General features: G+C 63.7%; 1 protein-coding gene across 3 annotated transcripts in view; it reads right to left on the bottom strand.

Moving 5' to 3' along the window:
* Nucleotides 1-3,273: 3,273 nt before the first annotated feature.
* Nucleotides 3,274-11,227, bottom strand: part of MEF2B (myocyte enhancer factor 2B) — a 38,190-nt gene continuing 30,236 nt past the window's right edge. For all 3 annotated transcript variants that reach the window (XM_074977908.1, XM_074977910.1, XM_074977909.1), the window contains exons 6-9: nucleotides 8,469-8,614; nucleotides 7,336-7,447; nucleotides 6,934-7,042; nucleotides 3,274-5,456 (exon numbers count right to left, since the gene is read on the bottom strand). In XM_074977908.1, the coding sequence (XP_074834009.1) occupies nucleotides 5,153-5,456; nucleotides 6,934-7,042; nucleotides 7,336-7,447; nucleotides 8,469-8,614 (671 nt within the window). In that variant the 3' untranslated portion in view covers nucleotides 3,274-5,152. The remainder of the gene's footprint in view (nucleotides 5,457-6,933; nucleotides 7,043-7,335; nucleotides 7,448-8,468; nucleotides 8,615-11,227) is intronic.

Below are 11,227 nucleotides of genomic sequence, written 5' to 3'. Positions count from 1 at the left end.
ATCCGTCTCATCTCAAGCCATGGTGACCCCCGCCCCCGCCGTGCAGGCCCATGTGGCCCCACTCAGAGACCCCCGTGCTCTGTGCATTACAGTGGTGCCAGGACGTGTCTGATGCACGGTGACAAGGAAGCCGCTGGCGTCCAAACTCTCAGGTCCTTATCTGGCCCCCAGGACCACAACACCCCTCAGTCCCTCCCCATCTTGTCCTGGCAAGCCCCTGGCAGGCAGGGCCACACTGCTCGCACCAGCTCAGGTGGGGCGTCTCCTCCAAGGGGGTGCAGAGTCGGGGAAGGGGTTAGGATTGTGATGAACCCAGACGAGGGGTCCCTCTAACCTTTTCCACCCACGGGCGGAATAAATACTGTTCTCCGCACCGGCCTGTGCGGATGCGCACCACCAACAGGAACACAGGATGCGGGCTGGGGGCGCTCTGCTAAGCAGCTGGGTGGCCCCAGCGCTCAGCTTAGAGGGAACCTGCGCAAGAGCCCAACTTCCATGCAGGGCCCCATGTCCCTCTCCCCAGGCCCAGCGCCCTCAGCACCACCTGTGTCCAGGCATCCTTCTGCGTTGCCATGGAGACGATGGCTTGGTTAGCAGCTGCACTTCAGGCCTGTGCATTCTCTCCAAAGGGCGGCCTGCCAGGGCTACTGCTCCGGGGCCCCGTTTCCTCGTGTCCCCGCCCACCCCAGCCTCTCCGAAATGATCCTGCCCCACTCATGTGACTCTCTCCCTCTCAGTGCCCGGTGCGAGATTCTGCCCAGCTTCCCCCTCCCGCCTCGGCGCCTGAGCGCTCCATCAGCTCCACAGCCTCCCACCACCTCCCCTGCCCAGTGCTCCAGGCCCTTGTCTTTTTCTTCCAACAGTACTGGAGTCTGGGGCGCTCTGGTTCCTGGGGTAGCTGCATTCTACCCCCCCCAATACATCTTTGGGGCAGGGGCTTCCCCTGCAGACTTCCTGCCACCCTAGGTACTATGGCGTGGGGAACATAGGTGGCCTGGCCTAGCGGGCAGCGCAGGAGTCAGGCTTTGTGTCCAGGTTGGGAAGCGAAGGCCAAGGGTTGGCACCAGCGCCACGCACCGGTTACCAGAGGCAGGATCAGGACAGAAAGCGGCGGCTCGGAGCTCAGGTCATACAAAATGCCAGACCCGGAGGCTGAGCTCAGAGCCAGGGGTGATCACGGCAGGTGGAAGGTGAGGTGCGGGCGGCCCGGTGGGATTGAGCGCGGATCAGGACCGAGGTGGGCCGGGGCCGGTTGCACGCAGCCATCCACACAGCCACTGTGCTGCTCAATCAAACGGCCGGTGCCGCCTCCTCGCCTAAATAGCACAGCTGGACCAATCAGCAAAGGCCGTCAGCCCTCCAATCGGAGCTCCTGTGGGAGGTGCCTTGGCTGGGGCTTCCCATCCTGCCCGGTTGGTGGCAGCCGCCGGGGGACTCACAGGCCCGGGCCATCACCCGGAGGCCCACGGGACACGCACCCCGGATTCCTGGCACACAGTCGGGGGGTCCCAGTGGTTCTGTCTGGCCTATTGCAGGGCCGGGGGCACCTGCCTGCACCTTGCCATGGGGCTGCTCACAGGCAGCTGGGTCCCCCCCGGGCGTGCAGAGCCCCTGCCCGAAGGCAGGTCCGCTCCGCAGTGAAGACCCCCCGCAACAACCTACGTGGGGGAGGGGACAGTCCGTGCAGCGCAGAGACGTGCGCGGGGGTTGCAGCCGCTCCCTTTCCAGAGGCGCCGGCGGGAACCCGGCAGAACGTGTCCCGGGCGCCTTTGCTGGCGTAAGCTGAGAAGTCCGGGACAAAAGGAGATTTCCCGCCCCCCCGCAAGCTGGTATCTAGTTCCGCTCAAAGCCACGACGCCAGCCGGAGCGCCCAGCGGAACCGCAAACACGAGACGGAGCCACTCGCATGGTGGTGGAGCCATTTATCCGGCACTGGCCAGGCCCAGGTCTAGGCCGACAGGCTCTGGCCAGACTGCCTTAAGGGCGGCCCTGCCAGGTGCTGCCACAGAGCTGTTACTGGGCGCAGGAGTCGCTGGCTTGTGGTCTCCGGCCCGCGGCTCAGGCTGCCTGGTCTAAGGAGCCGACCGGCTGTAGATGGAAACCACGTGTTGGGTTTGCGAGGGCCGGGCCGGGGCGAATGCTGAGTGACGCCAGCCGAGGGTCTGACCCTGGCTTGCTGCCTTTGGATTGCCCGGAAGTTTTACCCAGCCCGGATGTCAGCCGAGCTCCCAGCCTGTACTACACCCAGTCTAAGGCCTATGCCAACCTGCGGGCCTGGACCCGACCCCACCCGTTCTTCCCACGACTGACCCTCTCGCGTGTTTCAGTCGCAGGGCACCCGCCCCAACCAGCTGTTCGCGAGCCCCCGGCAGACGGCAAGAAGGAGGGGCCCGGGCTGAATCCACGTTCCGGAGGAACTGGCCCGACGGCCTGGCGGGAGCTGGGCGGGTTGTCACTGAGCTGGCACGAGTGGAGGAGGCGGCCCAGCGCCTGGACGGAGACACGTGTCCCCGCTGGCAGGGCGGGACGCTTAGCGGCGGCCAACGAGCGGGTCCCAGCTCGGGCAGTCGCGCAGGCCCTGGGCTGGGAGCCAGGAGACGTCCGTTCCGCTCCCAGCTCTTGGACCAGCAGCGGGCGACGTAGCACCCAAACGCCGCCTGCAGCGCCCAGGGACAGGCCGGACCGCGTTCGGCCGAGGGAGAAGCGCCCCGTTTGCACCGAGAACTTGCCGCGTGTGGGCGGCAGAAGCTCACCGGCCTGTTTCCCGAAGGCTCCTGGGCTGCGTGGTGAGGGGCTGGAGTTCGGGTCAGATAACGGGCCGGGGGGGCACCGATGGTCAGGTCTGAAGTGCCCCGACAGCTGGAGCGCAAGAAGCGTCTGCACCAGGCTCCCCGCTCCCACCGCCTTAATCCGCCCCCGGCTGCGGAGGTTTCAGCGCTCGGTGCCCCTGGAGAGCCCGGCCCGGGCGCTCTGCTCCAGCCTTTGCTTGCAGCAGCCTGCAGAGACCCCACGCGAGGCGCTCCAGCGCCCGCGGCCTCCACGCCGCTTAGACCTGCTCTGGGCCCTGAGCGGCGGCCCGGGGGACCGCTGAGGAACAAGGGTGTCGGGGCAGCGCCGCTCGGCACACAGCGTCACCTAGCGAGCAAAGCGAAGAACTGCAGCCAGCCCAGAGCACCCCAGTGAGCTGTCGAGGTCCCGTCCACTGCAGCGCCCCTTCAGCTCCGGGGCCTGGCTGGAAAACGGCCTTGGCCTCTGCCTGGGTCTGGGCCGGGCGCGAGTGAGATGCTGCCACGAGGGTCTCTGCTGCGAGGGCCCATTTGAACCCCCACAGCCTGATGCCACCAGTAGCGTTAGTGCAAAAAGCACCGGGCCCGGGGCCTGGCGCTCGCATGCTCTGTCATAGCCACGGGGGGTGACAGGGACTAGACAAGTGCCCCGGCACACCGAGACGGCGGCTCCTGTGCTGGGGAGCCCCTGGGGCAGCCTCTGGGGTCCGTGTGCCTGGGGTACGGCCTGGTGCAGGTTTCAGTGCCCCAGGGCCATGAACGCCCACCCCTTGGCTTGCACTGGGCTCGCATGGCTCCTGGGCAGGACAGAACTGCTGCTCCTGTGGGCAGGCCCCTGCCCCCTGCACGCTGTGACCCAGAGCATGCCCCAGCCCTTTGTAGCCCAGCCACTGGGCACTAAAAGAGAAGCCAACAGGGATACCAGGCTGAGCCCAGGCCAAGGGGCTCTGGTTCCCATCCTGCCCCCACCCCATGACCTCAGCGGGAGGTGGTCATTCCCCGCTGTGTCATGGCAGGAAGCAGTTGTGAGCCGTGGGGCTCGGGAGAGGCACAGCCACCAGGTTACACATCTGGGGTTGTGTTGGATGGGCAGAAACACCTGCCAGAGCTGTCGGCACTCTGCTGGTCTCCCCCATTCAGGGGCTGCTAGCCCAACTTTGGGGAGGTGGGAGGGAGCAGACAGGAAGCCCGCCCCTCCCCCCATGCTCTGACCTGCCAGCATTACCCCAGCCCCTCAGGGGCACTGACGGCAGGGCAGGGAAAGCACCCAGGGGTGGGCGGACACACCCAGACCTTTATTGGCTGTACCCGCGGCTGGATAGACCGTAATAAATAGCAAATAATCCCAAGCAGCACCTGAACACTGTGAATCCCACTCCTGGGCCTGGCTCTGGGCTGAATCTGCCACCACCTCCCCCTGGGGGACCTCCGGCAGCAGCAGTGCTAATGCAGAGTAACCATCACCTGGCTGCTCTGCGCAGGTTCACAGGCCCAGGCCCTGGCCACGCTCGCCTCCGCATAGCTGTCCCCTAGTGCAGCAGCCCGGGCTGGGAGGCACTGCCGTGGGTGTGGGTAACAAGGCAGGAGCAGACCTGGGGCTCAGCCTGAACATGGAGCTCCTGACGACCTGTCTCTGGCCTGGGGTGATGGGGGCAGGAGGGGACCCCTGCTCACAGGGGGCCTGTCAGCCCAGGGGAACAGATCTCTCATCCAAACACACACTAATAGGACATCAGAGACTTGGGGGAAGAGGATGGGGGTGTATTTGACACCGAGGACGGGGCCTTCCCATGGGCACTCCAAGCCCTGGGGGTTCTGGGGCTGGGCACCAAGGGGTAATTCCCCGAGGCTCTCGCAGCACTTGGGGTTGGGCAGCAAGGGCAGCTCTCCCCAGACATTTGCAACCCAGGGGGTGCTGGGGCCACAGACTGAGGGGAGCTCCCCCCAGGCACTCATAGCCCATGGGTTCCAGGGACCATGTTAGGTCCCCCCCAGGCACTCACAGCCCATGGGTTCCAGGGACCATGTTAGGTCCCCCCAGGCACTCACAGCCCATGGGTTCTGGGGACCATGTTAGGTCCCCCTCAGGCATTCACAGCCCAGGGGGCTCTGGGGCCAGGGACCTCAGGAGGCTCCCCCCAGACACTTGCAGCCTAGGGGCTTTCTGGACTCCCTGCCCCCAGCACTCAGCCATCCTCTGCAGTGCCCCCTCCTGCCTTGCGGTTGTGGGGACTGTGCAGGAGATGCCAGGAGACAGGTCTGAGTGCTCTGGAGTGGAAGAGGAGGCGTGTGGCAGCCTGGGCCTGCTACTGCCTATAGGTACACCCGGCTGTGCGGGCACTCCCTAGCCACGCCAGCCAGCCCCACTATCTCTGCCAAACGTCCGTCACTTGCAGGCGCCGCATGGGAATGCTCCCCCGATGCTCCTCTGCCAGCGGCCGGGGCAGGACCAGCGGGTAGTGGTAGGCCTTGGCATATTCCTCCCGCTGGTGTGGGTCCCCGGGGCCATCGACGAGGGAGGACAGGCCGCTCAGTGGGTGCTGGGATGTGGCCGAGCTGCAGCTGACCCCTGGTGAGACCCTCTCAGACTTGATGCTGACGGCCTGCTGCTGGGGTGAGCTGCTGGGGACTGGGGCTGTCTCTTGGGTGGGGAGCATTCTGCCAGCCGCCCTGGGGAGGAAAGAGGTGGTGTGAGCCAGGCAGGGAACTCCGAAGGGGGAAGCTGCCAGGGGATCTCTCGGCCCCAAGCAGCTGGGGTGAGGCTGCTCTCAGCCTCCTGCCACCATCCCCTGGCAGCCAGAGCTGCCCTGCTCCACAGACCAGGGTTTGGCTCCCCACAGCCTGGCTGAGATGGGGAGTTGTGGGGAAAGTTTGCCAACCTTTGAAAAAATAGTCCCTTATTCCAGGCTGCATTTCCCAAGCCCTATGCCAGGCAGGGCCTCTGAGAGTGGAACTACCCAGCCCCAACCCTGTTTGCTGGGGAGGGGAAGGGGGAGTCTCCCCCAGCTCAGGAATGGAGGTGATTGACATGCTCCCACTGGGGCTTTGCACTGGGTGGGGGAGGGGGTCGGCGCCTCTTCTAACCGGCTGTGTCGGGGTCCAATGCCCCCTCCCAGAGTCCCCAGCAGGGGTAATATGCCAGCCAGGGTAGTGGGAAAGCCCCTCCCTGGCCGGTGGTGCCCACTATTCCCTGGGGGCCAAGGTTCCCACACTGTCTTCCACCAGCAGATCTGGGCCCCTGGCAGGAAGTTGCTGCCCTGGCAGCCCTTGGCAACAGGGGTGACCAGTTTGGGCCAGTTCTCTGGGCAGCATTGGTGCTGGGGAGATGCTGAGCCCCAGCAAACATCTCTCCCAGCAGCCATGGACACCAATGACTTCCCTGCTCCCGGCTGGAGCTAGATTAGACCTGGCAACCTGTAAGTATAACCCCATGGGCTCCCCACACCCACATGCCTGGGAGACATGGGAACCTGGCTCCAGGGACAGGGGGCACTGTGCCCTGCGCACAGCCAGTTTGAAATTGGCTTGGCAAACCTCCTGGACCAGTGGGGAGAAGGCAGCAGGCGGTGGGGGCTGGCGTTCCCAGGAGCAGGGTCTGCCCAGAATCTGGGGTGCCAGAAACAAAGCAGTCCCCACACAGGGCCACCCTGGCCCATCTGCAATTGCAGCCATGTGTTGGGCCCATGCCACAGAGCCGCCGGGGCAGACATAGCCCAATTTGTCCCTGGGGCTGTCCAGTGGAGGAGCTGGGAGTGGTGGCCAGCTGCGGAGCTCTGCTGAGTCACCCCCCGCCCCCTGCCATGCCACCGGCTCCCTGGTTCGGCTGGAGAGTAACAAACTCCTAGTAGGGAGCAGGTGGGAGTCACTCTTTGCCAGCTGGTGCCAAGCTCCTGCCACCAGGTGGCACCAGACCCTAGGAGGAGAAGGCACCTGCCCAGTCCACTTCTGGGGTTGGGGCTAGGGCTTTGCTGGCTGGGGACCTGGGCCCTGGTGCTGGGAGGGAGAGAAATGGGGAAACGACGATAGACTGCAGCCCCCCTGACATGAGCCTCTACCCCTGGCCCAGCCCTGCTGGCCTGGGGAAGGGAGCCCAGGCTGGAGGCCTGCTCAGCCCGGGGGGAGGCTGGGAGCTGGGCATGGTCCTTACCCTAGTGGCAGAGGCGTGGAGGCGGCCAGGTCTCGGTGGTGCTGCCAGGAGGCAACAGCGTTGGGCTGGAGGAAGCCAGGATGCGAGGGGGCCTCTCCAGGCCCATATTCTGCCGAGGAGACAGCAGAGGGGACATGAAGCGGGTGAAGGGCTAAGGGGCACTGCAGAGGGACCTGTGTCATTTACAGCAGGGCTGAGCCAGGGCACAGGGCTCCCCTCCCCTGGGCTGTCCAGCAGCTACTGCAGGCGGGGGCCAGGTAGCGACTCAGGAACACAACCCCTCTTGGCTCTGGGATTCCCCATGGGGTCACACGGGGCCCAGATTGGAACTGTAGCCTTGGGCCAGGAGTGGGGGCCGTCTGGGCAGGGGTGTTGGGCAAGGAGCTACCCTCCGGGCCTTACCTGCTTGGCTTGAGGAGAGGAAGGGAAAGGGCCCTAGGCTGGGGGCCGGCATGCTGCCATTGCTGGCGGGCAGCACCGGGCTCACCGTCTGCATGCCGGGGTACAGCGATCGCTGCAGGAACAAATGAGCACCCTCTGTTCAGGCTTTGATAGCTGCCCCCACCCGGGTCTGTCCCCCGCATCCCTCCCCGCCTCCTCCCCTTCTGAACAGCCCAGAGGTTTTCTCTGCCCCCTCCCATCTCTGCCCTGTGGGTGTGCAAGGCTGTGCAACAGCCTGCCTGGTGTGACAGTGTGGGAATTCATGCACAACTGCAGCTGTGAGTGTGCAAGAGCCTGCCTGGTGTGGTGATGTGGGAATGCGTGCACAACTGCAGCTGTGAGTGTAAGAATATGACTGGTCATGTGTATCTGGCTGTGTGTGCAGGAGACTGCGAGTGTGCAACTGACATGCGTGTGCCTGCAACTGGCCAGGCATGTGGCACGTCTGTGTGACAGGAGTGCAAACAAGGGAGTGTGTGCTATGCCCCCAGACTCTGGGCTCTGCCAGTGCCTTGGTTTCATCGCTGACCCTCTGCACCCCAGAGCGCCAGGTGCCCCAGAGAAACGGCTGACAGACAGATCTGGCTTTTTCCCCGGGCACTTTGTGACTTCTCCCTCCCACACTCCCCTGCGCAAACCAAGAACCTGGGGATCCTTACACCACCTGACAGCCCTGCAAAGGGAGGACCCAGCCGCCACTCCACGCCCCATAGCTCAGACTCCTGTGCACCCCACGGGGCAGGTTCCTCCCTTGCTCACCCGCCTAGGGCTGGTGCACTCTGCCCACGCTGGTGAGCGAGTCCTGATTTACCCTCCTCGCAGAGCCGCAGCCTGGCTGGGACCTCCTGAGATCTCAGAACAGGGCCCTCCTCTGACCCCTTCCCCCTCCACCACCTCCCCGTGAACCGTGCCCGGGGTCAGAGCCGGGCCTCCTAACCCAGCCCCCAGACACCTCCTGCAGTGCCAGCCCAGGCCCCTGGGGAGCCCGGAGCAGAGCGGGCAGCTCTCCAGGGCTTTTCTTTATTAAACGCAGCCTCTCGCACGCATCTGGATTTCAGAGCGGCCTGCCCAAGGCCCTCACCTGTCGCACTTACCACAGAGCTCAGATTGCTCCTGGTGCTGGACAAGCTGCTATGGCCATCCGCTCTGCGGCCTTCTGCCCCCAGGTAGAGTGGGGGCGGGGTCTTGGTAGCCAGGGCTCGGTTCAGGCTGACGTGGGAGAAGAGCGGGTAGCCCAGACCTGAGCAGGGAGAAGCAGGCAGAGATGAGCGCATCTGGGGATTCAGACATGTCTCAGCAGAGGCACAGCAAAGCTGCCAGCTCCCTCTCTGCGTGTGTACAGCGCCTGGCACCATGGGCACTTCATGCAAACAATAAACTCTCTGGCAAATTCGCCTCTGTCAGCCACGCACGGGAGGTGACGACCTTGCACCTGGAGCATGGCCAGAGCCATTTCCTTTGCAGCTTGGTTGTGCTTAATTCTTAGACACCTTTCTATGCCCCCACCAGCCTCCATCAGATCCCACCTCCATCAGAGAAGAGAGGCTGCTTGGGTGGGAGGATGACCTGGGGAAGCAGCAGAGCTGCCAACTTGGGAGTTTTGCAAGATGTGGCAGCTCCCTTAAAGCCCCAGCTCCTGGAGTCAGGGGATTATGAGAGGCTTTCAGCTTCCCTTCACAAAATCTGAAGTGTTCAGCCCTGCTGTCTGTGAGGAGAAGCTGGGGGGGGGAATTGTGCCCCAAGTGCAGCTGACCAGAGACTTAGAGCAAACTCACCTCTCCCCCTGTGGAGTCTGGTTTGAAAAGTCTCACGATTCTTAAGCCAATCTTGTGTTTAATCATTTTGGAGTCTGTGATCCTGGGGCTGGCATGAGGACTCCAGTGGTGCCCAGGCCCTTTGCCAGGCCTCTACACCAAGGGGAACACAACCCATAGGCAGCAAAGGATTCTGGGAGTCCCGGTCCAGGTGACAAAAGTGGTGGCCAGGTCCTCTGGCAGGCGAGCGAGCCTGGTCGGAAAGCCCAGGTTCCCGGAGCAGCACCCGAAAGCAGGGCCACTCATCTAAGACCTGTGTGTGACGGGATGTTGGGGGAGGGAGCGCTGGGCGGAAGCCTCCTCCGCTGCTGCGCCTGCAAAGCCACTTCCTGCCAAGCTGGGCCAGGGCTGCGCCGAGCAGCGCTGCACCTGGGCTGTGGCCGGGATGCCAGGGTCAGGTGTGGGGGCTGTGACGTCGGCAGCAAGGAACGGAAACGGTTTGTTAACATGGCCCTGGGCTGGGCTCTGGGTCTGGCTGCCGTGCGCAGAGGGTGGCAATCGAACAGAGCTGCCATCACCCACCCATGGCAGGAATTCTCAGGTTTTCGGCTTCCCCAGGGTGGCAGCTCCCCCTCCACACAGGCTGTCCCCTTTCTGCCTCATCCCCACATCCAGGCCTGAGACCCCCCTCCACCTCTGCTGGGGAGCGACGCGCCCCTAGTGGTGAATGCTGCCAATCCCGTGCGTCTCCCACAAGCCCCTTGACCTCTTCCAGCCTCAGGGTGCTGCTGTGCGGAGCTGGTGGTATCTGCTCTTTCCCGGGTTCAGCTGGCACTGGAGGGATGTGGGGCGCCAGCACCCCAAATCCCTGCTGGCCCAACGCAGATGGAGGGAGCTGCTCCCGGGAAGAGAGAGCAACAGAACCCCTCCCCACTCCCCCCATTGCACAGCAGAGGTGCGGCTGGGCCCCTCCAGGGCAGGGCAGAGGGCTGGCAGGGCAGTGCAGGGAAAGCACAATGCAGTCTGGCCCGATCAGCTCCCCTGCTGCCGACTGGGCAATTGGAAATCTCCCCAGCACACATTACATCCGGCCTCCCCCATGAGGCAGGGCCCGTGTGGGCCCTGCACAGATCACACAAAACCCGCCCACGGAATTGGGCTCGGCAGAAAGCCACACGTTACCCACTAACGCCTTCGTCACCCCCTCCCCACGCCTGGGGAGTTTCCACTGGTCAGCCTCAGTCACTTTTTCCAGCTGACAGTTGCTGGTGAGCCTGGCTGCACTGACAGCAGCTGAGATTCCGTCCCCCCGCTGCTGCCCCACTTACCCTTCCAGCTGCCTAGCGGGGCCCACGGGAAGTGAAGTTCCTGATCACAGGACAGAGTCCAACCCCCACCCACAATGCAGGGCAGCTGGGCTATGCCCATCAGGAGCAGAAATGCACGTGCGTGCATGGATGGGTGTGTGCTTGTGCATGCCTGTGAGTGTGCAGGTGCATGTGTGTGAGGGAGCATGGGTGTGATTGTGTAGCTGTGTGCTTCTGCATGCATGTGTGTGTGTGCAGGTGCGTGATCGGTATGAGTGTGCACATGTGGGTGTGCAGATGGGTGCTTGTGCATGCCTGTGCGTGTGCAGGTGCGTGATGTGTGTGCATGTCTGAGTGCTCAGCTGTGTGCTTGTGAGTGAGACTGTGCAGGTGTGTGATTGGCATGAGTGTGCACATATGGGTGCTTGTGCGTGCAGGAGTGTGCAGGTGCACGTGTGTGAGCAGCCATGGGTATATATGCCCGACAGCATGCATGTGCACGACCATGATTGTGCATAAAATCAGCACTCATGACTTGGCAAAACCCAGGAAGCAGCTGTGTGGAGCAGACAGGCCAGTTTTCACAGCTACGTTGCACTCTGACTGTGTTAGCTCATCCCCACAGGCCAGGCCTGGGGAAAGCTACCCAAAAACCATGGCACTTTCCTAGCACCGCCCACCACCGGACCCCCCAGCACTTGGTAAAGGTCAGGACTGAGCCAGCTGGAAAAGTCCCCACACAACACTTCTCCCTCGGTACCTGCCAGCTGGGCAGAATCAAAACGTTGAACA

The sequence above is a fragment of the Carettochelys insculpta genome, chromosome 27, assembly GCF_033958435.1.
Source record: "Carettochelys insculpta isolate YL-2023 chromosome 27, ASM3395843v1, whole genome shotgun sequence".
In the NCBI taxonomy this organism is placed as follows: domain Eukaryota; kingdom Metazoa; phylum Chordata; order Testudines; family Carettochelyidae; genus Carettochelys; species Carettochelys insculpta.
Note: the sequence above shows the minus strand (reverse complement) of the source record. Positions and strands in the feature narration are given on the sequence as shown.